This window comes from Nelumbo nucifera, chromosome 2 (assembly GCF_055504915.1).
Source record: "Nelumbo nucifera cultivar China Antique chromosome 2, China Antique-T2T, whole genome shotgun sequence".
NCBI classification, from domain to species: domain Eukaryota; kingdom Viridiplantae; phylum Streptophyta; class Magnoliopsida; order Proteales; family Nelumbonaceae; genus Nelumbo; species Nelumbo nucifera.
Window position 1 is genome coordinate 89,526,227 of NC_142650.1, and position 24,843 is coordinate 89,551,069.

At 40.0% G+C, this 24,843-nt stretch overlaps 1 protein-coding gene across 5 annotated transcripts in view; it reads right to left on the reverse strand.

The window, feature by feature from the left end:
• The window catches only part of LOC104606031 (PH, RCC1 and FYVE domains-containing protein 1-like), a 101,201-nt gene that overhangs the window by 24,248 nt on the left and 52,110 nt on the right, over positions 1–24,843 (reverse strand). For 4 of the 5 annotated variants that reach the window (XM_010271039.3, XM_010271037.3, XM_088897713.1 and 1 more), the window contains exon 7: positions 18,170–18,316. In XM_010271039.3, the coding sequence (XP_010269341.1) occupies positions 18,170–18,316 (147 nt within the window). Of the gene's footprint in view, positions 1–8,616; positions 8,715–18,169; positions 18,317–24,843 lie in introns of all 5 variants that reach the window. The other variant, XM_010271041.3, reaches the window with a different exon arrangement.

Consider the following 24,843-nt stretch of genomic DNA (forward strand, 5'->3'; position numbering starts at 1 on the left):
ATCAGTGGCTGGGGGTTTCACTTTGCCATTCAAATAGCCGAGTTTCCCTTTGTCGTCAATCACCAACCGCACGGACTGAGACCACTCAAGATAATTTTTTCATTCAATTTATGAATGGTAATTTGAAGGGAATTCTCAGAAAGAGAAATAGCCACTGGCTGAATACCTCCCTCCGAAGATGTCATACCACTTGTAGCATCCGAAGATGCTGAACCTGAGCCAACCATGGCAGCCTTAAAATTCATGATCGAACCCTAAAGCTCTGATACCATGTTGCGAAATATAGAGGGAGAAAAGAAGAAGATTTTCTTTATTGATGATAAAAAACATATTGAGCATACACCTTAAATAAGAGAAGATAGGAAAGACAAACCCCTAGAATTTCTCTCAATTAGGGATTGACTAAATCTTTCCCCTAATCCTAGGATATGACTTTCCTAAATTTATTCAAATCTAATCTTTCCTAAATTTATTCAAATCTCTTAATCAATCAAATCATATCTTTCTTAATTTGTCGCAAATCCTGTCTTTCTTAATTTGCCGCCAGACCATAAGTCCATTAACCGAATTAGCAAATAAGCCAGGCAATAAAGTTAACGTATTAGACATGATCACGTAAAGTCCAAAACAGGAAAATCGAAAATAGAAAGAAGAGAAGACTCTTCGTCTTCCTCAGTCCTCACTACGGCACTTCCAGAAACCAGAATCCGGACTTGAGACTTCCATCGAAAATAGAAAGAAGAGAAGACTCTTCGTCTTCCTCAGTCCTCACTGCGGCGCTTCAAGAATCCAGACCTGAGACTTCCAGACTTTCCAGTTTGGCAGTTTCTAGTTGGACCAGTTCCATTGTTCGTCTCATTGTCTGTTCCAGACTCCAGAGCAAGAGCAGACCAGACTCCAGAGAGGCAGAGATCGACAATCCTCCCAAGTGGCCAAGTCCCAGACTCCCAACCCGACAGCTCCAGCCTCCAGGCTCAGGCAGACTTCCAACTGCCGCAGTTACAGCCAGTTACAACCTTCTTCGGTTCTTCTTCTTCTTCCGAGTTCCGAGTTCCGACTGCCGCAGTTCAGGCAGGCACTCTGCACTCAGGCAGACTTCTTATCTTCGGCTCTTCTTCTTCTTCAATCTTTTCACCGCCGGGTTACAGCTTTACAAGCCTTACAGGCTTACAACAGCCAACAAGTATTTATTAACTTCTTCTTCTTCAGTCCTTTCAGAAGTCCAAAGTCCCGGCATTCTGAAAGTGACACTACTAAAGGTTGAAGGCATTTTGAAAATCTTTAGTCATTCTTTTTACCATTAATGTCAGATAATATATACTTGTAATCCGTCTGATGAATCCGGTTATTCTGTTCTGTGGAGTGTAGATTCAGTTCCGAAATTGATATTTTTCCTCAATGGTCATCCCAATAGTGACTGTTTTCAAATAGTTCAGTTAGAACTGAAATAACTGAAAAAAATTCGGTTCGGTTTATTCGGTTTTCAAATAGTTCGGTTTCATATATAGCTAATTCGGTTATCAAAATTTCGGTTTTTTCGGTTCGGTTTTGAACCAAAAAACCGAATGCTCACCCCTAATTACAGTCACCACCGATTATACTTGACCAAGAAACACCACCCATCTAGGTACAGGAAGGATCACATGATCCATACAGGTGTTGAACACCACCAAAAAACTTCACAACATTCAATCACCATGAGCAAACAGCTCTATCTTGGCAAACGACCAAGAAAAAAAGAAAAGGAAGATAAAAACTCCTTTTAGATCAGTCTAATGTGATTTCTCCTGAGATCGAACTGGAAATCAGCAAGGAAAGTGGAAAAAACGGTTCAATCTGTCTATAGACCCACAAAACCTGCTCTTATACCATGTTTTCTTGATAGAAATAAAGAAAAAAAAAACAGAAAAGGGAAAATAAGAGAAGAGAGAGAAGAGAGGAAGAGATAAATTGAGATTGGACAGGCAAAAATCAAGGCTGGTGGCACCAACTTTCTATTATATAGTAAGGCAACACAGTAAAACAATAATAAAAGGTAAAAAGACCACAGTACCCCTGTGGCCCATAATACATCAAATATTCAGTCTTGTCCACCTAACTCAAGGGTCATTGACTTAGGAGCTTATGAACACATGACCAACAATTCTTCCTTATTTTCCTCTTATCATCTAATTTCCAAACAAGATAAGTGAGGGTTGCTGATGGCTCTCTCTTTTCATGGGAAAGGAGATATCCAACTTGGAAAAGCTCTTCTCTGAAATCTACCTTTCATGTTCTAGAATAACAAAAACTTTGAATTGCATTCTGACCTTTTAGTCACTCATTGTGTTTTCCAAAACCAATTGACAAAGCAAAGGATTGGGAGTGGTCATGAATCTGGAGGTATCTACTATCTCAATGAAGACATTGGTTTGGTTCTTAAGGCATCATCTACTCGTATTAGTGAATGCAAGGAGTCTAGTACTTTGGTCTATCTCTAGCATGCCAGATTGGGTCATTTGTCTTTTCTGTTGTTAAGAGACTTGTTTCCAAAGATATTTGAAAAAGTATCCTTTGAACGTCTTTTTTGTGATGCGTGTCAAGCCTAAGCATTGTAAAACAAACTAACCAAGTTATAGTAATGAAGTCAATGCTCCTTTTGATTTAATTCATTCAGATGTGTGGACCTATGGGGTCCTTCACCCATTACTTCTATTGATCATTAGTTTTATTGATCATTTTACAAGATATACTTGGATTTACCTAATGAAAGAATGAGAGGAAGTGCCTAGAATCATTATGGTTTTCTACAAGATGATTGAGACAGTTTAAAAAGTTGTTTAGACAATGCAGTTGGATATTTTAAGAAATCTCTAAATGTGTCCTTTGAATATGAAGGGACCTTACATTAATCATTGTGTACTTACCACAACAAAATAGAGTTGCAAAAAGAAAGAAAAGACATTTACTTGAAACCACCTGTGCTCCATTGTTTCAAAGCAAGGTTCCAAAGAAGTTTTGGTCCCATGTAGTACTCATAGCTTCCAAGGTTCAACGTATTGATACACCTTTGTGTATCGGCAAAGGTATATCGATACTTTAAACCACGTGCCTTTATGTTTTTTTTTAGTTTTCTTTTTCAAATTTCAATTTTATATATATTATTCATTAAAAAGGGTTCCTGAAAACACCTATAAACAGGTGTATCGGACCCCTAAAGATGCGATATGATACGCCCGATACGGGGCATATCGTATCAATACTTTGAACCTTGACATCTTCTTATCTCACCAACCAAATGCCATCTAAGGTTTTGGGGATGAGAATTCCTTTCTCTATCCTCTGTCTAGAGCAACCTATGTTCTCTTTGCCCCCTAAGGTTTTTGGTTGTGTGTGTTTTGTCTATGTTAAGGATCCCAAAAGGGCAAAACTAGATCCTAAGGCAATCTGTGGAGTGTTTTTGGGTTACTCTCCTACACAAAAGGAATACAAGTGTCTTGATCTAGCTACTAGGAGGAAGTTCATCACCAAAGATGTTACCTTTTGTGAGTCACACTCTTTCTTTGAGTCTCTTCGGAATCCTCTTTAGAGGGAGTCAAATAGAGTGGAAGAGATTTCCTCTAAGGCAAACCCTTTTGTCTTAGCTTTTGCTTCTTCTCTTCCAACTTCTCCCTCCGATTCTCTCTCCATTGACTCTCCTTCTATTGAGTCTACTTATCTAGTTCAGACTACCAGTGATGAAATTCCTTTTTCTACTGCTCCTTGCATTGAGGCAACTCACAACTGCTCGTAACCTTGATGATGAAAGGCTGCTAAGTGTTTATTTAAGGAAGAGAAAGAGAGACCTACCAATTAAAGGCTGCAAGCAATCGGACCATATGTCTGGGACTCCTAATGTATTTTCTTCTCTTTCTCGGCCCTCCACATCTCAAATAGTTACACTTGCTAATGGTTCTACATCTCCCATCTGTGGTGTTGGTGATGTTGATCTCTCCTCCTTGTCTTTATCATCTGTTTTATATGTTCCCAAGTTCCCCTTTAACCTTATGTCTGTTAATAGATTAACCAAATCCCTTAACTGTTCCATAACCTTTTATCCCTCTTCTTGTGTGTTTCAAGATCTCAAGACGGGGATGAAGATTGGTGGAGGGCATGAGGCAGGTGGAATGTATTACTATGATGGTGGTGGCCCTCTAGTAGCTTTTCAGTCGTCTCTTACTCCTCTTCAATGGCACTGCAGACTTCGTCATCCTTCTCTCAAGGCTCTGAAGTTGTTGGTTCCTTCAATGAGTCATCTTTCATCTTTGGATTGTGAGTCATGTCAACTTGGGAAACATCATAGAGTCTCTTTTAGTCCAAGAGTTGATAGTCGTGTCTCGAGTCCTTTTTCTTTAGTTCATTCTGATGTCTGGGGTCCAATCATAGTGATGTCATACAATGGCTATAAGTATTTTGTAATTTTTGTTGAAGACTTTTCAAGGATGACATGGATTTATCTTATGAAAGATTGCAGTGAATTGTTTTCCATTTTTCAAAAATTTTATACTGAAATACGCACCCAATTTGGTGTTCATATTAAAATTCTTCGCTCCGATAATGCCAAAGAGTACAGCTCATCACCATTTCAGCAATACTTAGAGCACCATGGGATAATTCATCAAACTTCTTGTACCTACACCCCACAACAGAACGGTATAGCTGAACGGAAAAGTCGACATCTCCTTGAAACAGCTCGGTCCTTGATGCTTAATATGAATGTCCCAAAGCATTTTTGGAGTGATGTCGTCCTCACATCCTGTTTTCTGATCAATCGGATGCCCATGTCCATCCTTGGAAGTCAATCCCCTTTCTCGGTGTTGTTTCCCACATTGTCTCCATTTCCTCTCACCCCAAGAGTCTTTGGATGTGTTTGTTTTGTTCAACACTTGGGGCATGGTTTAGACAAGTTAGATGCACAAACTACTAAGTGTATCTTTCTTGGCTACTCGAGGACTCAGAAAGGGTATAAGTGCTATAACCCTAAATTTCATAAGTCATTTGTGTGCTCTGATGTCACCTTCTTTGAATCAGTTCCTTTTTTCTCAGATGTTGTGGTTTCTTTTCCTTCCTCCGTGGTTCCTCTTCCCGTCCCTGTTGCGGATCCCCTTCCCGTGGCTCCCATTCTTGCTGCAGATTCACCTCCCATGCCAGTTACTACTGAAAGGCCACCAATCACACAAGTGTATAGCCACAGAAGAGCTCCGACTCCTCCTGCAATTCAGCCCTCGTTGACAGATCCTGCCACTGCTTCTTCTCCCTCAGATCTTGATCTTCCTATTGCCCTGCGGAAAGGTAAACGCACTTGTACTTCTCATCCTATTTCACACTATGTTTCAGTTGCTCACCTGTCTGCTTCTCATCGCAACTTTATATCATTGCTGTCATCTATTTCCATTCCCAAGACTGTCCAGGAAGCCCTTACCTCCCCAGGGTGGCGGCAAGCCATGGAAGAGGAATTCTCAGCTCTACACCACAATCACACATGGGAACTCACTGCTCTTCCTCCAGGTAAGCATGTTGTTGGGTGGCCAAGGGCTATTCTCAGCAGTATGGTGTGGACTATATGGAGACATTTTCTCCTGTGGCTAAAATTGGTTCAGTTCGGGTGTTGATTTCATTAGTTGCTATGTATGATTGGCCTCTTGTACAACTTGACATAAAAAATGCTTTCCTACACGGTGATCTCATTGGGGAAGTATATATGGAGCAACCACCAAGGTTTGTTGCTCAGGGGGAAGATGGTAAGGTTTGTAGATTCAAAAAGGCAATTTATGGACTGAAACAATCTCCACATGCTTGGTTTGGCAGGTTAAGTGAAGTGGTGAAAGACTTTGGGATGAAACAATGTCAGGTAGACCATTCTGTGTTCAGCCACGACTCAAAAGATGGGAAAATCTTGCTAGTGGTGTATGTGGATGATATTGTCATAACTGGGAGTGACAGTAACAGAATCGACAGGTTCAAGAAATTTCTACAGGACCACTTCAATACGAAAGATTTGGGTAAGCTAAAGTACTTCCTGGGAATAGAGGTTGCAAGGTCAAAACATGGAACTAACTTATGTCAGAGAAAATATGTTCTTGACCTACTTGAAGAAACAGGGTTGTTAGGTGCTAAACCAGCAGAGACTCCTATGGAATTCAATGTCAAGTTGAGTGTTGATGCAGGTGAAGAGTTTGATGATTCAGGAAGATACAGGAGGTTGGTGGGAAAGTTGAACTACCTGACCATTACCCAACTAGATATATCATTTGCTATGAGTATGGTGAGTCAGTTTATGCAACATCCTCGGATTCCTCATTGGGAAGCAGTTCTAAGGATTGTTAGGTACCTAAAGGGTGCTCCAGGTCGTGGTTTGCTATACCGTAGTGGAGGGACCCTTGAGATAGTAGGGTACACAGATGCTGATTGGGCTGGTTCTATATCAGACAGGAGATCAACTACAGGGTATTGTACCTTCCTTGGTGGCAATCTTGTAACTTGGAAGAGCAAGAAACAAACAATGGTGGCAAGGAGTAGTGCAGAAGCTGAGTACAGGGCTATGGCTCATACCACATGTGAACTAGTATGGTTGAAGAACTTGCTACAAGAGATGAGGTTCTCAGTTGATAAACCCATGAAACTATACTGTGATAACCAAGCTGCTGTTCACATCTCTTCCAACCCAGTCTTCCATGAGAGAACTAAGCATATTGAGGTTGATTGTCACTTTGTAAGAGAGAAAGTGATAAGTGGAGTGATAACCATATCTCATGTGAGCTCAGGAAATCAGTGGGCAGAAGATCTCTTTACAAAGGGATTGTCTCGGGACAGAGTAGATTATATTTGTGACAAGCTGGGACTATATGACATATACTCTTCTTCTTCTTCTTCTTCTTCTTCTCTACTTCTTCTTCTCTACTTTAACCTAGAATTGAATAGGGTTTTCTTACAATTGCAAAGGGATTCACCCAAAAGAAGGTATTGATTATAAGGAGATCTTTGCTCCAGTTGCCAAATTGAATACTATATGGGTGTTACTTTCACATGTACTCAATTTTTCTTGGAAATTGCATTAATTGGATGTCAATAATGCTTTCTTAAATGGAGATCTACAAGAAGCCTACATGGATCCTCCTATAGGATATGACATGGGAAGAAAGGTGTGCAAGCTAAGGAAGACCTTATATGGCCTTAAACAATGCCCAAGGGCTTGGTTCAAAAGATTATGCAAGGCAATGAAGGTTGTTGCGTAAAATCAAAGCAATGCTTATCACGGTTTGTTCTATAAAAGAAATGAAGGAAAACTAACAACATTGATTGTTTATGCTGATGATAATGGTGGTTATTGGAAACGATTCAGATGACCTTAAAAAGTTGAAAGGCTTCTTAGCTTCACAATTTGAAATTAAGGATTTGGGACCTCTGAAATATTTATTAGGAATAGAGGTGACAAGATCCCATGAGGGCATCTATACCCATCAAAGAAAGTCTGGATTAGACCTACTAAAGGAGACAAGGAAATTAGGAACTCAACCAACAGATACTCCAATAGAGTTGAATCATGGGTTGTAGGAAGATGATGATGAATTGTATTCTAACAAAGAGAAATATCAGAGATTAGTTGGTAAATCTGCTTTATTTATCCCTCAGTAGACCTAATATTGCAAATGCAATCAGTAGTCGCTCAAGATTGAATAGACACTTAAAAGGAGAAGAAAAAAAAAGAAGAAAAGAAGAGGGAGAAAAAGAGAGAGAGAGAGAGATTTTGATAAAAGAGAATTGGGTTGATGTGTTTAAACAGCTGCCCCCCTCTTAAATTTATATACATAGTATCATACTTGTAAAAGGACTGAATTGCATAAATGGCAAGATAAGATAAGATAACAAGATAAGATAAAGATAAAGCTGAAAAAAAGACTAATCCTAATCTTATCCTAATCTTATAAAAGACTAGTCCTAATCTTATCATAAGGAACTGATCCTAATCATAACTTATTTATAACATACGAACAGTGAGGGCCACCTTAGTGGGGTCCACATTAGTGTTCTCTACACTCCCCCTCAATGTGGACCCCACTAAGGTGGCCCTCACTGTTCATATGTTAGCAATAATGCTTCTGGCTACCTCCAATATGTGTCTATTCTCTCTCAGCAACCCCATTTTGCTGTGGTGTATGAGGACATGTACTCTGATGGATAATCCCATTATCAGATCTAAAAATTTTGATTTTGACCCTAAATTGGGTTAAAATCATCCGATGAAAGATCCGAGTTAATGCTGGAACCTCATCTCGAGAACACATGAGATAAATCCACGAAAAACAAGTAAAATCGTCAACAAACATTAGGAAATATCTGTACCCCCCCATGGCAGTGGTATGGTAAGGTCCCCAAACATCAGTATGCACAATTTTAAAGGGAATATTACTTCTATTGTTACTTAATGAATAGGTTGTCTTGTAGTGTTTTGCAAGTTCACAACTCTTACATTTCAAACTTGACATCTAGATAGATTCAAATAAAGTAGGAAACAAACTCTTCAAAGCCCAAAAAGATAAATGACCCATCCTATTATGCCAAAGCATAACCTAATCAACAGACTGAGAAACACAAGACCTCTTAGTCTCACTATCTTCCCAATGAGGACTCCCTCCAAGCAGATAGACTCCATTTGCCTCACGGCCAGTCCCAATCACCTTCCTTGTCTCCAGATCCTGAAAAACACATCGATCCGGAAAAAATGTTACTGAACAATTCTGGTTTTTTGTAATGATACTAACTGAAAGCAAGTTAGTACTAAGCTTAGGAACATGCAAAACCGAATATAAGGAAATAGCATTAGACAACTTGATGTCTCCCTTGCCAGAAATAGGAACGAGGGAGCCATCAGCAATGGACACTTTGTCTCTGCCTGAAGATAAGTGATAAGTAGTAAATAGTGACGACAAGCCAGTCATATGGTCAGATGCTCCAGAATCTATTATCCATGAATGTTTTGTATTACCTATAACTGAGGCATGGTGAGCTGAGGCCCGATTACCTGAATGAGCAAAAGCTGAGGTAGGGGGTGCTGATGGTGTCTGAGGAGGTGGAGCTGAATTACCAACTTCATTTTCCAGCTGAACTAGAGCAGCTTGGACAACAACTAGAGTATCTAGAGGATTGCCTCTTGTGCTAGATGATGTTTTACTATCAGTGTTAGCAGCCATATTTGCATTCCCCTTTTTATTTCTAACTGTTTTGCTGGAACTAGATGTGGATGTAACTTCCAACAGGTCTCTTTAGTATGTTTAGGTTTCTTCTAATGCTCACATAAGGTCCTTCTTAGCTTCCTTCTTCATGTCTCTTTCCTTATCACTCCTAGATTTGGGCTTAATTGCTACCAGAGCTGATTCAAAAGGTTGTTGCTGTAGCATAACTTTTCTCCTAGTCTCTTCGCTGTGCACTAAGGAATAGGCTTGGGACAGAGTTACACGGTCTCTTGTCAACAGTTGCTGCCTCACAATACCATATTCCGAATTTAGACCAGCCAGGAACTCAAACACTATTAGTTTTAATCTGTTTTCAATAAATCTGTGCATCCTTCTAACTTTCCCATTCAATTGATTCAAGGTGATCAATTTCATGCCATAGGGATTTCAAGATGGAAAAATAAACAAAAACTTGTTTTTCACCGTGCTTGAGATTTTTAACCACACATTTCAGCTCATAAGCCCTAGCAACATTAAGGGATTGAGATTAGGTTTCTTTCACAATATCCCATATTTCTTTAGCTGTTTTTGCCCATAAGTAATTTCGGCTGATGTGTGGTTGCATGGAATTGCACAGCCATGTCATCACTAAATAATTTTCCTGAATCCACTTAGCATAAGTCGGATCCTCCTTATTTGGTTCCTTCACATCTCCCAACAAATAGTTCAGTTTTCCTCTTCCCCCAATGACCATCATGGCTGATTGGACCCACTCTAAGTAGTTTGAACCATCAAACTTTACAGTTGTAATCTGGAAGTTGTTTTCAGTCATGCCACCTGAACCAGTCCCAAAAACACCCTCCCCTTGGTGCTTGAACTCCATTCTTGGTTAGGGGTTAAGCAAAAAACACCTTCTATTTACTGTAACAATTAGCTTACTGGGTCTGAAAAAACTAATGACGGTAGGTCTAGAAGCATAAATCAGATTCAGAGAAAAAAAAATTCCAATTCACTGTATCACTGTATCAATCAGTCTACTAAATCTGAGAACTAATAGTAGTTGGCCTGGGTACAGAACTCCAAAAACAAAGACCAGAGAACAGAAATCTGATAGCGGTCAAACTTAAAAATAAGTTTAACCTCTTATCCAGACACAGTAACAGTCCTGAATTTCAGGGTTTTCTCTTAAAACCCTAGAAAGAGAAAAAGAAAAAAATTCTATATAGCCGTACCTCACAAATTAAGCTGCCCTCAAGAAGGAATAAGACCTTACCTAGGAATTTCTGAAAAAAAAAACTGATCTTGATTCAAAAAATTCTTGCTGAAATTCTGATCGCCAACTTCAGTTTGCTCAAAACTGATCTTGATTCTGATCAACCCGAGAAACTTCTGAAACAAAACTGATCTCGGAGAAAAATCTTCTTGATCGCCAACTTCAATCTTGATGAGAGAACCAAAAAATCTGATTGGCACCTCCAATCTTGACCAAAGACCTAACCTTGATCACTTAATTCTGTAAGAAAACCCTATTCGATTCTAGGTTAAAGTAGAGAAGAAGAAAAGAAAGAAGAAGAAGAAGAAGAAGAAGAAGAAGAAGAAGAGAAGAAGGGTTCGACTAGATTAGGAAGAAGAAAAATCAGTCCCACTTAACCGACCCACTTGTATTTATTTCAAATAATAGAGTTACAAGAAAGACCATATTGTCCCTCATGAAAGATGGGACACATAACTTAAATAAAATAGACCTTTCACTCTCAAACAGATAAACCACAAAGACCAAAATACCCCTGATTCGTGTATTCTAACACTCCCCCTCAAGCTGGAGAGTATATGTCATATGGTCCCAGCTTGTCACAAATATAATCTACTCTGCCCCGAGACAATCCTTTGTAAAGAGATCTGCCCACTGATTTCCTGAGCTCACATGAGATGTGGTTATCACTCCACTTATCACTTTCTCTCTTACGAAGTGATAATCAACCTCAATATGCTTAGTTCTCTCATGGAAGACTGGGTTGGAAGAGATGTGAACAACAACTTGGTTATCATAGTATAGTTTCATGGGTTTATCAATTGAGAACCCCATCTCTTGTAGCAAGTTCTTCAACCATACTAGTTCACATGTGGTATGAGCCATAGCCCTGTACTCAGCTTCTGCACTACTCCTTGCCACCATTGTTTGTTTCTTGCTCTTCCAAGTTACAAGATTGCCACCAAGGAAGGTACAATACCCTGTAGTTGATCTCCTGTCTGATATAGAACCAGCCCAATCAACATCTGTGTACCCGACTATCTCAAGGGTCCCTCCACTTCGGTATAGCAAACCACGACCTGGAACACCCTTAAGGTACCTAACAATCCTTAGAACTGCTTCCCAATGAGGAATCCGAGGATGTTGCATAAACTGACTCACCATACTCACAACAAATGATATATCTCATCGGGTAATGGTCAGGTAGTTCAACTTTCCCACCAATCTCCTGTATCTTCCAGGATCATCAAACTCTTCACCTGCATCAACACTCAACTTGGCATTGAATTCCATAGGAGTCTCTGCTGGTTTAGCACCTAACAGCCCTGTTTCTTCAAGTAGATCAAGAACATATTTCCTCTAACATAGGTTGATCCCCTGTTTTGACCTCGCAACTTCTATTCCTAAGAAGTACTTTAGCTTCCCCAGATCTTTCGTATGGAAGTGATCCTGTAAAAACTTTTTCAGTCTGTCAATTCCATTGCTGTCACTTCCAGTTATGACAATATCATCCACATACACGACTAACAAGATTTTTCCATCTTTTGAGTTATAGCTGAACACAGAATGATCAACCTGACACTGTTTCATCCCAAAGGCCTTCACCACTTCACTAAACCTGCCAAACCAAGCACGTGGAGATTGTTTCAGTCCATAAATTGCCTTTTTGAGTCTACAAACATTACCATCCTCCCCCTGAGCAACAAACCTTGGTGGTTGCTCCATATATACTTCCTCAATGAGATCACCGTGTAGGAAAGCATTTTTTTATGTCAAGTTGTACAAGAGGCCAATCATACATAGCAACTAATGAAATCAACACCCGAACTGAACCAATTTTAGCCACAGGAGAAAATGTCTCCATATAGTCCACACCATACTGCTGAGAATAGCCCTTGGCCACTAACCTGGCCTTCAATCGTTCCACACTGCCATTTGGAAGATACTTCACTGTATAAACCCACTTACACCCAACAACATGCTTACTAGGAGGAAGAACAGTGAGTTCCCACGTGTGATTGTGTTGTAGAGCAGAGAGTTCCTCTTCCATGGCTTGCCGCCACCCTGGGGAGATAAGGGCTTCCTGGACAGTCTTGGCAATGGAAACAGATGAGAGCAATGATATAAAGTTGCGATGAGAAGCAGAAAGGTGAGCAGCTGAAACATAGTGTGAAATAGGATGAGAAGTACAAGTACGTTTACCTTTCCGTAGAGCAATAGGAAGATCAAGATCTGAGGGAGAAGAAGCAATAGCAAGATCTGTCGACGAGGGCTGAATTGGAGGGGCCGATGCTCTTCTGTGGGTATACACTTGTGTGATGGGCGGCCTCTCAGTAGTAACTGGCATGGGATGTGAATCTGCAGCAGGAATGGGAGCCACGGGAAGGGGATCCGCAATAGGGACGGGAAGAGGAACTACGGAGGAAGGAGAAGAAACCACAACATCTGAGAAAAAAGGAACTGATTTAAAGAATGTGACATCAGAGCACACAAATGACTTATGGAATTTAAGGTTATAGCACTTGTACCCTTTCTGAGTCCTCGAGTAGCCAAGAAAGATACACTTAGTAGTTTGTGCATCTAACTTGTCTAAACCAGGCCCCAAGTGTTGAACAAAACTAACACATCCAAAGACTCTTGGGGTGAGAGGAAATGGAGACAAGGTGGGAAACAACACCGTGAAGGGGGATTGACTTCCAAGGATGGACATGGGCATCCGATTGATCAGAAAACAGGATGTGAGGACGACATCACTCCAAAAATGCTTTGGGACATTCATATTAAGCATCAAGGACCGAGCTGTTTCAAGGAGATGTCGACTTTTCCGTTCAGCTATACCGTTCTGTTGTGGGGTGTAGGTACAAGAAGTTTGATGAATTATCCCATGGTGCTCTAAGTATTGCTGAAATGGTGATGAGCTGTACTCTTTGGCATTATCGGAGCGAAGAATTTTAATATGAACACCAAATTGGGTGCGTATTTCAGTATAAAATTTTTGAAAAATGGAAAACAATTCACTGCAATCTTTCATAAGATAAATCCATGTCATCCTTGAAAAGTCTTCAACAAAAATTACAAAATACTTATAGCCATTGTATGACATCACTATGATTGGACCCCAGACATCAGAATGAACTAAAGAAAAAGGACTCGAGACACGACTATCAACTCTTGGACTAAAAGAGACTCTATGATGTTTCCCCAGTTGACATGACTCACAATCTAAAGATGAAAGATGACTCAAGGAAGGGACCAACAACTTCAGAGCCTTGAGAGAAGGATGACTAAGTCTGCAATGCCATTGAAGAGGAGTAAGAGACGACTGAAAAGCTACTGGAGGGCCACCACCATCAAGGTAATACAATCCACCTGCCTCATGCCCTCCACCAATCTTCATCCCTGTCTTGAGATCCTAAAACACACAAGAAGAGGGATAAAAGGTTATAGAACAATTAAGAGACTTGGCTAATCTACTAACAGACATAAGGTTAAAGGGGAACTTGGGAACATATAAAACAGATGATAAAGACAAGAAGGAGAGATCAACATCACCAACACCACAGATGGGAGATGTAGAACCATTAGCAAGTGTAACTGTTTGATATGTGAAGGGTCGGGAAAGGGAAGAAAATACATTAGGGGTCCCAGACATATGGTCCGAGGCTCCGGAGTCAATGATCCAGTGTGGGGGATTAGAAGCTAAGCAAGCCATACCTGAATGGGCAAGGGTAGCGGTGTTCTGCTGAGATGTCTGAACGAACTGCTCATATACTGCACGGGGTACACTCACCATCTCCTTCCTAGAAGCACCAGTAAATGTGGAGGGAATCGGGTCAGTTTGCTGACTTTCAATACTTGTACCACTACTCTTAGTCATAGCATGGTTAGCCCAAGTGTTGGGTGGACCACGTAAATCATAGCAGAAATTAACTGTGTGTCCCTCTAAACCACAGTGTGTACACTTCCTAGGGGCATTACTTCTTCCTTTACCACGACCTCCCCCTGAGTCTCGACCTCCACTCCGGCCACCAGCACGGTTAAACATGGGACCACCACGGTTGCCTGGAAGTCCACTACTACCACCACCACCTCTATTTCCACGGCCACCCCCTTTAGTCACCACGAAACCAGATCTGTCCGAGAGAGAGGAATGCTCTACAGACTCAATAGATGTCCTCTTAAGACGGGCAAAAACTTCTTCAAGTGAGGGAAGAGCAGACCCCCCCAATATTTGTGCTCGGACAGGCTCATACTCAGCCTTCAAACTCACCAGAAACCTTGATACATTAAGTTGTTCACGCTAATGTTGTTGAATCTGAACATCCGATGTCAGAGGATGATACACATTGAGCTCATTTCGGATATTCCTCAGACTTGCATAGTATTCCTCCAAGCTTTGACTGCCTTGCTTCAGATTAAAGTATTCTTGGTACAACTGATACACCCTAGTTGTATTGTCTTGTCCGGAGTATAGCTTCTTAGCATGATCCCAGATTTCTTTAGTTGTATCTAGGAACATAAAGCTCACACTAATTTTCAGTTCCATGCTGTTCCATAGCCATGTCATTATTTGTGCATCTTCCTGTTCCCAGTCACTGAACCCCAAAGAATCAGAGGAAGGTTTCTCCTCTCTCACATGTTTTACCTTTCTCTTGGCCTTTAAGAACACTTCCACAGATTTTGCCCACGGCACATAATTCTCACCATTCAGCTTAATAGATGTCATTTGAACACTTAGGTAATCTGGAGAAAGCATGAGGCCTGTTTTGTCGTCATTCCCATCTCTAATCGATGCCATCTTAACTAATTCACCTTCAAATATACAACACAACCTCACACACTTCCACAAAACTTATCTCACTTACGGCACCACCAACTTCTTCAAATACACATGGCACATCAAATACTAAAGCTGAAATCACTCAGTCATTCCATCAAACACCTGTACTGCACACTGCAGAACCATTCACCCACCAAAATACAAGGGCTGAAGTCACTCAGTCATTAAATCAAACACTTGTACTGCACACTGCAGAACTGTTCACACACCAGATCCAAGAGTTCACTTTTAAATATTCAGAATCATCAATACACCATTCAACACAATACAACTACCACCACACCACTGCTGTCGTGAACTTCAGCAGTCGAAAAACCCTACTTTCAGCACACATATGAGGTAGAACAGAGAAGAACAAGACTGATATGAATACTAGTCACTCCAAACCTCCACCACAAAAAAAATTTGAACCAAAACACAGCATTCACAGTCCACTATTTGGGCAAAAAACAGCACTGTTCATACCTGTCCACAAACAGCCATCTTCGTATCACTGAATAGAGGGCGTCGAGTACACAACTTCAACGACCACCACCACAGTAACTGGAGGCATTCTCACCTCCAAAACCACAAAACGACAACTTTTTTTGGCCCCTTGTCGAGCTTCCACTTAGGCTAGCAGAAAATTGAGGAGACCTGAAATGGTTGGCAGCGAACCCAGGAAGAAGACAGCAGCAAGGAAGAATGAAAGGAGAACAAGGTTTTACCGCTCTGATACCATGTAAGAAAACCCTATTCGATTCTAGGTTAAAGTAGAGAAGAAGAAAAGAAAGAAGAAGAAGAAGAAGAAGAAGAAGAAGAAGAAGACCAGATTAGGAAGAAGAAAAATCAGTCCCACCTAGCTGACCCACTTGTATTTATTTCAAATAATAGAGTTACAAGAAAGACCATATTGTCCCTCATGAAAGATGCGACACATAACTTAAACTTAAATAAAATAGACCTTTCACTCTCAAACAGATAAACCACAATGACCAAAATACCCCTGATTCGTGTATTCTAACAAATTCTTCTCTGATTCTTCTTGATTACAAGGAGCACTTTCCAATCCTTGGACAGTTGCTGAAGACTTCTTGTAATCTCCAAGAATCAGTCGAATGAAAAAACTCAGCCCTAAATAATTCTCATGTGGTCGGCTGAATTAATTCCACATGAGAAACCCTAGATCGAATACTCTGATACCAAGTAGTCGCTCAAGATTGAACACACTTCAAAGGAGAAGAAAAAAAAAATAAGAAAAGAAGAGGGAGAAAAGAGAGAAAGAGAGAGAGATTTTGATAAAAGAGAGTTGAGTTGATGTGTTTAAACAGCCGCTCCCCTCTTAAATTTATATACATAGTATCATACTTGTAAAAGGACTGAATTGCTTACATGGCAAGATAAGATAAGATAACAAGATAAGATAAGATAAAGCTGAAAAAAGACTAAGCCTAATCTTATAAAAAACTAGTCCTAATCTTATCATAAGGAACTAATCCTAATCATAACTTATAGCTGACATACGAACAGTGGGGACCACCTTAGTGAGGTCCACATTAATGTTCTCTACACAATCCATGTGGTCAGCCAATTTATGCATGCTATAAGACTTCTACATATGAAGGCAGTGGAAATGATCTTGAGATACTTGAAGACATGCCCTAGGAAGGGAATATTGTTTAAGAAATATGACAAAAAGAGGTGGAAACTTATATTCATGTTAATTGGGCAGGCTCTCTTAGAGATAGGAAGTCTACATCCGGATATTGGACCTTTGTAGGTGGTAATCTTGTAACTTGGAGGAATAAGAAACAAACTGCTGTAGTGGGATGGGATCAAGTTCTGAGGCTGATACAAAGGCCATGGCTCAGGGAGTTGCTAAATTGCTTTGGCTCCGAATTCCTCTAAAAGAGTTGGGGATTGATGTCGTTGGGCCTTTAAAGTTGTATTGTGATAATCAAGTTGCAATCAACATTGCCAACAATCCAATCCAATATGATAGGACAAAACATATTGAGATTGATAGACATTTTGTGTGGAAAGAATTGTTTTTGGGGACTCTATATTCCTTATATACCATCTACAAGACAACTAGTTGATGTTTTTACCAAGGGGCTTACCAAGGCAAGATTTATGGAGCTGTTATGCAAGCCAGACATGAAAGATGTCTATGCTCAGCCTAAGGAGGAATTTTGTGAGGCTTAGCATTGTGGGCTTGGGCTTTCTTTAATTTATGTTACATGTTCCTTTATGTTTTGTTTTTCAACTTAATGGGCCTGGGCCTCTATTGCACTAATATGTTATTTTTTCTACCTATTAATCAGGGGCAGATTTGTCTTTGTACTTGTCTTAAACCCTACTATAAATAATAAGATTAGGGGCTGGATAGAAGTTGTTTCCGCCGCATTACTCTTCTCGTCTCTCTTAATTTGAAAACTAACAATATATATAGGCCAAAATAATTGGGTTTGGGGGGGGGGGGGGCACTAGATGGACTTGTTTAAGCTTGCTTCACTTCCAATTTTCACTTTGGATATGCTTTATAAATTGAATTTATTTTTATGTAAATGCCTATACCTCCAACAGGATCTCTAAGAGAACATTAAGTATGTTTTTTTCTAAAAATTTAGTATGCAGTTGTACTAACTATGGTATTACAACCACCCAGGCTCATAGCACTTGCTTTCTCTAACCATTATGTATTTGAACTCTCTTCCTAACGTATTTATTTCCAACATTTGCATTTATTTCTATTTTGGACTTTTCTTACATTATCTTCCACAAATTCTAACCCTTCTCATTCGTTCCAACAATAATTATCAATAAGAATTTGATAAAGGACATCTTCCTAATGTAATTAGTTATTAAAAATATAAATTATCATTATAAAGATAAAATCCATCTTACTTGGGCAGTAAGGGACTTGATCACTTCTTTAGCTGCTTTGCATTTTGCAGTTTCCTCCCCTGCAATTGTGATTGCCTCCTTCAGCTGCTTATTTGCCCTTTCCAGTTCTACTTCTTGAAGTTGGGCTTTACGGGTGAGATTTTCCACCTACAAATTAACGTTGATCTAAACTTAGCAGTGTCTTACTTTTTACCAGAGAAGCTTTTCAGTTTTCAAAAATAATCTGAACCTTTTCTCATTTCTAAGATCACAATATATAGTAGGACCATTTAAAGCCACATGCAAACATCATATCCTTGAGAACCCTTACAGTACATATTCAAAGTAAAGTACATATAGTCTATAATTTAGAAATTGGAATACAAAAATCTGCTGTCTATGAAGGATGGGCATGGAAAAAACAGTAATTTTTTTAGCTCATTAGAAAAAGGAATTTCATCAATTAACCTAGAGAAATCATATTCCTGCATCAACCATGGATAGATTGGATGTTAGGCATCAGGTATACATATAGCATACCAAGTTTTTAAATTGATAAAAATAACATATAGCATACCAAGTTAGAATGATAGAAGGTATAAATATCCATAAAATAAAAGTTTATAAGCAACTAACATTTGACATTTTGTGTTTCAAAATGCAAATTTCTCAAATAATTCAAATAACCAATTTAGAAGAAAAGTATGAACAATCATCCATATAATTGGATATTAGATTTATGGTCATTCAATAGTTTAGAAGAAAGAAAACAACTTAGTTAATTTGATCTATGCAAAAAATTCAATAAAAATAAATAAATCCATTAGGAAAAGAAGTGAGAAAAATAATAAACTCGGGATGCTATATTTAGAATAATTAGAAGAAAAACACTGACTTGATATATGCAAGAGAAACTAAGAACTTGATTCGCCCTTTTTGCACTAAACTCTCCTAAAACACTGAGAGAAACTAATAGATCTTGATTTTCCCTATTGATTTTTCAGTTTTACTCCTTTTATTTATTTGGCCCATAATGATTGAAGTGCTTCTTCCATATACATAATTTTTTTGCATTAAATCGCTAAATAATCAATGATACATGAGGCTTATGCCTTTTTATGCCTCAAGCTATGCCTCACGCCTTGAGGCTTGAGGCTTACACCTCATTCTGACAAAGAATTAAGCCTCACATCAAAATCTGTGTTCCTTGAGGCACATTCTGTTATGCCTCAAGCTATTGCCGCTTCTCTTGGATATATCTTATGCATTACCGAGATGAGGTTCCTACGTTGACTTGTTGTTTCCATCAAATGGTTCTTACTCAATTTCATACTCACATTAAAATTTTCAAATCCAATAATGCCAAAGAATATTTTGTAAATCATTAACTTCTTATTTTCATGAGTATGAGTCATTCATTATTCCTTAGTAGAATGGATTTGCTGAGAGAAAGAATAGGCATATTCTAGAGGTTACTAGGAGTATTATGTTGAATTCACATGTTCCTATACATTTTGGGCTGGGACCACACCAATAGGCACTTATTTCCATTTGTGAAATAAACCTGAATAAGTGCTTGTTCCAAAAAATAAGCACTTATTCAAGAAGCTCAAATTTTTAGCTCATTTTGAGTGATTATTTCATTTCTGGCCTGTCTTGTTCCGTCATGTCATTTTAAAAATACCTATACTAGGGGGATTTCAACCTCTCGTTTAATTTTATTCATTTTGAATGACTCCCCTGAGGAGCTTTCAACCTGTGAGTGGGTTCGAATAAAGGTGAAAAGGTCCGGGAAGATTCTTGAAAAAGTGAAGGTTGTTGTGGGGGAGTCGGTATTTGAAATCTGTATTTGGCCTGAGTCGCTTCCGACGGTCTGAAGTTGAACGCAGGAGATTCATGAGAACAGTCAGTTCCGATTGCAGGGAAGGAGCTCGGAAATCTCTAACACGGTGGTCTTAGAAGACGAGGGAGAAAGCTCACTGCCGCAAGAGTTCCATAAAAAGTAACTGAGTTTCAAACCGCCACTGAGTAGCTCGTCGGAGGTCGACGGAGGGGAAGAAGATGGTCGTGGGATCAATCTGATCCATCCACAAGCAGTTCCGTTGGACGGCCAGGATCGTCCTCAAGCTAAGTGCTTTGAATCTTGCACGACAGAATTAATGAAGGGAAGAAGTGGGGGTTTTTCGAGGGTGGAGGATTTAAAAACTCTCATAAAGCAATGCATTAAAGAACTACACGTGGAGTCAGACGTGGAGGTTTAAAGGGAGGGAGGCTCGATAAGAGGCTGGATCGGATTCCAAGGAAGATGAAGAGATTCCGGTTTGGACTCATGTTCCGGATCTGGGTCAAGCTAGATTTAAGTCCTTGCCTACCCACTCTACTCAATTGGCGAAGAAACTTGAAGGTAAAAAGTTCTTTAGTGAGCCTCGGTGACCCACTGGTAGACAAACAGATTATAGTCCGGTTCGGTTGGAACCGACCTGGGTTAGTCTGCCATCCAAACAACAGTTGAATCCAAGTGATGGTTCTACTCTAGCCCACATTCCTAGCCCTGATAATATGGTGATGGGTGATCTGAGTCAGGCTGCTACTTCATCTCAAAAAGTTCGGTCTTCTTCAAAAAGTGTGTGGGAGATGGACAACAGGTGGCAACAAAGTCAAGAGCTGCCTCTAGTGCCAGTGGAAGAGATAGTGGAAGAGACTCTGTTGGTGGCAACCCCTATTGCGGTGGTTGGTAATGAGGTTCATAGTGGGAATGTGGGAAATTGTCTTGATCAATCCAAAGAGTTGGGAAATAGTGGTGTAAGCCCCAAGCAAATGAGAAGAAGCAACGGAGAAGTCTTGATAGGAAACAAGGGGAAAGCGAGTTCATCAGCCGCGGAGGTAGGCAAGGACAGTAAGTCTGAAAATAATCAATCTTCTTGGGTGACATCGAAACTTCTGGGGCTGGGGACTTTCCTGGGAATTTCGATGGAGGGGATGGAAGCTAATACTATTAAGTTCTTGGAAGGAATTGAACAAAGAGTGCTTATGGAGAGGGGAAAATTGGCGGAAAAAAAAGGGGGATTAAAAACAAAGAGAAGTAGAGAAATGATGAGATTAACGTGGGGTCTGAATGATAAGGCGGGGAGCAGTGAAGGGGCTGCAAGGGGGTCTAAGAAGATGTGAGGTGTGGGTCCTTTTCTTTAGTTTTTTCTTATGGAAGTGAAAATTCTTTCCTGGGATGTTAGAGGGCTGGGGTCAGGAAGGAGGAGGATGATGGTATGTGATTCTTTGAAGCAATCGAAGTCAAAGATTGTCTTGCTCCAAGAAACTAAGCTGGAGTGGGTTGATGTTGCTACAATTCGAAGTGTTTGGGGGGAGGGTCAGGTCTGATGGAAGGCCTTGGCTGCCTTGGGGAGTGCTGGTGGAATTGTGAGCCTTTGGGACCCCACTTTCTGTTCTTTGGTTTCTTGCAGAATTGGTAATTTCTCAATCACTTTGAGACTGAAACTATAAGATGGAAAACTTATTCAAGTCACAAACGTTTATGGTCCTGTTGATTCTAATTTTCGGGTGGCTTTTTGGGCGGAATTATCAGATTTGAGAGACCCTCAGAACTGTCCTTGGGTAATTGGGGGTGATTTTAATGCAGCTATTTCAGTGGATGAGAAGAATACAGGGGGTAGAAGAACTGGTTCGATGAACATGTTTGCTGACTTCATAAACAGTATGGAATTAATGGACGTCCCAATTCAGGGTAATAGATTCACTTGGACCAATAACCAATCTGTCCCGACCCTGGTTAGGCTGGACAGATTCTTGGTTTCTTCAAACTGGGATGAATTCTTTCCTGATTTCAGACAACTTATCCTTCCTAGACCGATGTTCGACCATAGCCCTATTCAGCTTGTTTGTGGTCTCCGTGAGACAGTCAAATCCCCGTTTAAGTTTGAAAATGCTTGGTTTCAGGAGGAAAATCTTATCCCCTTAATCAGCTCTATGTGGAATGAGTTGCAAGTGGAGGGCTCTAGTTCTTTCGTTATGGCATCAAAATTAAAGGCTGTCAAACGTAAACTAAAAACTTGGAGTAAGGAGAAGAATATGAAGTGGGTTACTGATAAGAAGGCTTTGTTGAGCACCATTGTAGAGATTGACAGAGCTGAAGAGGGAGGTCCCTTGTCTGAAGATCTGAGACTTAAGAGGTCAATTGCAAAAATCAAATATGATAAGATGGCAGTTGAGGAAGAGACGAAGTGGAGACAAAGAGCTAAATCCATTTGGCTTAAAGAGGGGGATAAAAATACAAAGTTCTTTCACAAAATGGCAAATGCTTGTGCTAAGTTCTCTTCAATCAGCAAGCTGGTGTGGGAGGACAGGTGTGGTGAGTCTAGTTCTGAAGTTAAATCTGTAGCTACTTCCTTCTATAAGAACCTTTATAAAGAGAAGTGGGTTCAGAGACCTTTTCTCTCCGAGCTCCAATTTAATAAGTTAAATGAAGAGCAGAAAATCTGATTAGAGAGACCATTCTCAGAAGAGGAAATTAAGGGTGCAGTAAAGAAGCTAGAAAATGATAAATCACCGGGTCCTGATGGGTTCTCTAATCTATTCTATTTAAAATGTTGGGATATTGTGAGGAGTGATCTGATGCAGGTGTTTCAGGCATTTCACACTAATGCCTCCTTTCAGAGAAGTCTGAATGCAACTTTCATCACTCTTATTCCAAAAATTGAGGGGGTTGTCAATATAACGGACTTCAGGCCCATTAGTCTCTGGCACAGTTTCTACAAAATCTTGGCTAAGGTTTTGGCTGAAAGAATGAAGTGTGTGTTAGGCAGTGTTATCTCTTGTAACCAAAGTGCTTTTGTCCCGGGTAAACAGATGGTTAACTCTGTTCTCATTGCCAATGAACTGTTGGACTCCAAAAGAAGAGAAGGGACCCCAGCTGTTCTGTGTAAACTAGATATTGAAAAAGCTTATGATCATGTTAACTGGCACTGCTTGGATCTGGTTTTGGAGAAAATGAATTTTGGGCAGATTTGGAGAAACTGGATCAGAGTTTGTGTTAAGACTCCTAAGTTCTCCATCTTAATTAACAGGCAAACGACGGGGTCTTTTCGAAGTTCAAGAGGTTTGAGGCAAGGTGACCCTCTCTCTCCCCTACTCTTCATTTTCGTCATGGAAATTTCCTCTCTTTAGCAAGAAGGCTGCTGAGAATGGGCTTTGGGATTGCAATTGCTCTAGGAAAAGAAAAAGTCAATATTCTTCACTTTGCTGATGACACCTTATGCTTGGTTGATGCTTCTCCTAATCAACTGGAGGTGGTGCTTGGAATTTTGAGTTGGTTTGATGTGGTGTCTGGCCTTAAGGTTAATTTGAGTAAATCTCAGATTATCCCTGTAGGTCTTGTTACAAATCTAGAAGTTATGGCTTATCAGACTGCCCATCTTTCGGTCAAGTACTTGGGGCTCCCTCTTGGAGCTAAATATACTTCCTCTCAGATTTAGAATCTAGTGGTTGAAAGAATGGAGAAGAAATTGGCTTCCTGGAAAGCTAAATACCTTTCTTTTGGGGGGGAGAGTGATTTTGATTAAGAATACTCTTTCTAATTTACCTACTTACTACCTCTCCCTATTTCCTATTTCTTCCAAAGTGGCTAACAGATTGGAGCAACTACAGAAAAACTTTCTTTGGAGAGGTTGGGAGGAGAAGAAGGTTCATGTTGTAAACTGGGATCAAGTGTGTCTTCCTAAGGAAGTTGGAGGGTTGGGAATAAGAAAATTGAAGAAATTCAATTCTACCCACCTGTGTAAATGGCTTTGGATATTTGCAAATGAAAGAAATGCTTGGTAGAGAAAGCTGATTGTGGACAAATATGGAGTGGACTGGGGTCATTGGAGATCCAATTCTCCTATTTCAAGAGGGATAAGCTCCATTTGGACAGGTATAATGAAGAACGCTAATTTATTTGAGTAAGGAATTGGTTACAACTTGGGAAATGAAGAAAGAATCAAATTTTGGAAAGACTCTTGGTGTTCTGAAGTGTCTGAAAGATGCCTTTCCTCTCTTGTATCAAATTTCTGTAAATCAGGACTCCTCGGTGGCTGAGAATTTCAATATGGATGGTAACTCTTTCAGTTGGAACCTAACTTGTAGGAGGCGCCTCTTTGACTGGGAAATTGAGGAGTATGCAATTCTGTTGGGCCTGCTCCGAAACCAGAGGATTGACCCAAACATGGAGGATGCTTGGAGATGGAAATGGGAAGCTGATGGCATGTTTTCTGTTAAGTCTATGTTCAGTAAGTTGATAAGTTCAGGTTAGGAAAACTTTCCGGCTAGGAAGATTTGGAGCTCAATCAGTCCTTCTAAAGTGAAGTTTTTGCTCTGGACAATGGCTTTAAATAAATGTCTATCCAAAGTTAATCTAGTGAAACGTGGCATTCAGATTTCGGACATGTCATGTGGCTTATGTGGTGGGGTAGTAGAAACTACTAAACATCTGGCCTTACATTGCCCAGTCTCGAATTATATTTGGAGGCATTTTCTTCAAGCTTTGGAAATCAGCTGGGTAATGCCAAATTCTGTGAAGAAAGGTATCTTGGTTTGGAAGATACCTTTCTGCCAACACACAGCATTTTCTTCAAGCTTTGGAAATCAGCTGGGTAATGCCAAATGCTGTTGTGTTGGCAGATTGAGGGTCTCAGCAAGAAAGGTAT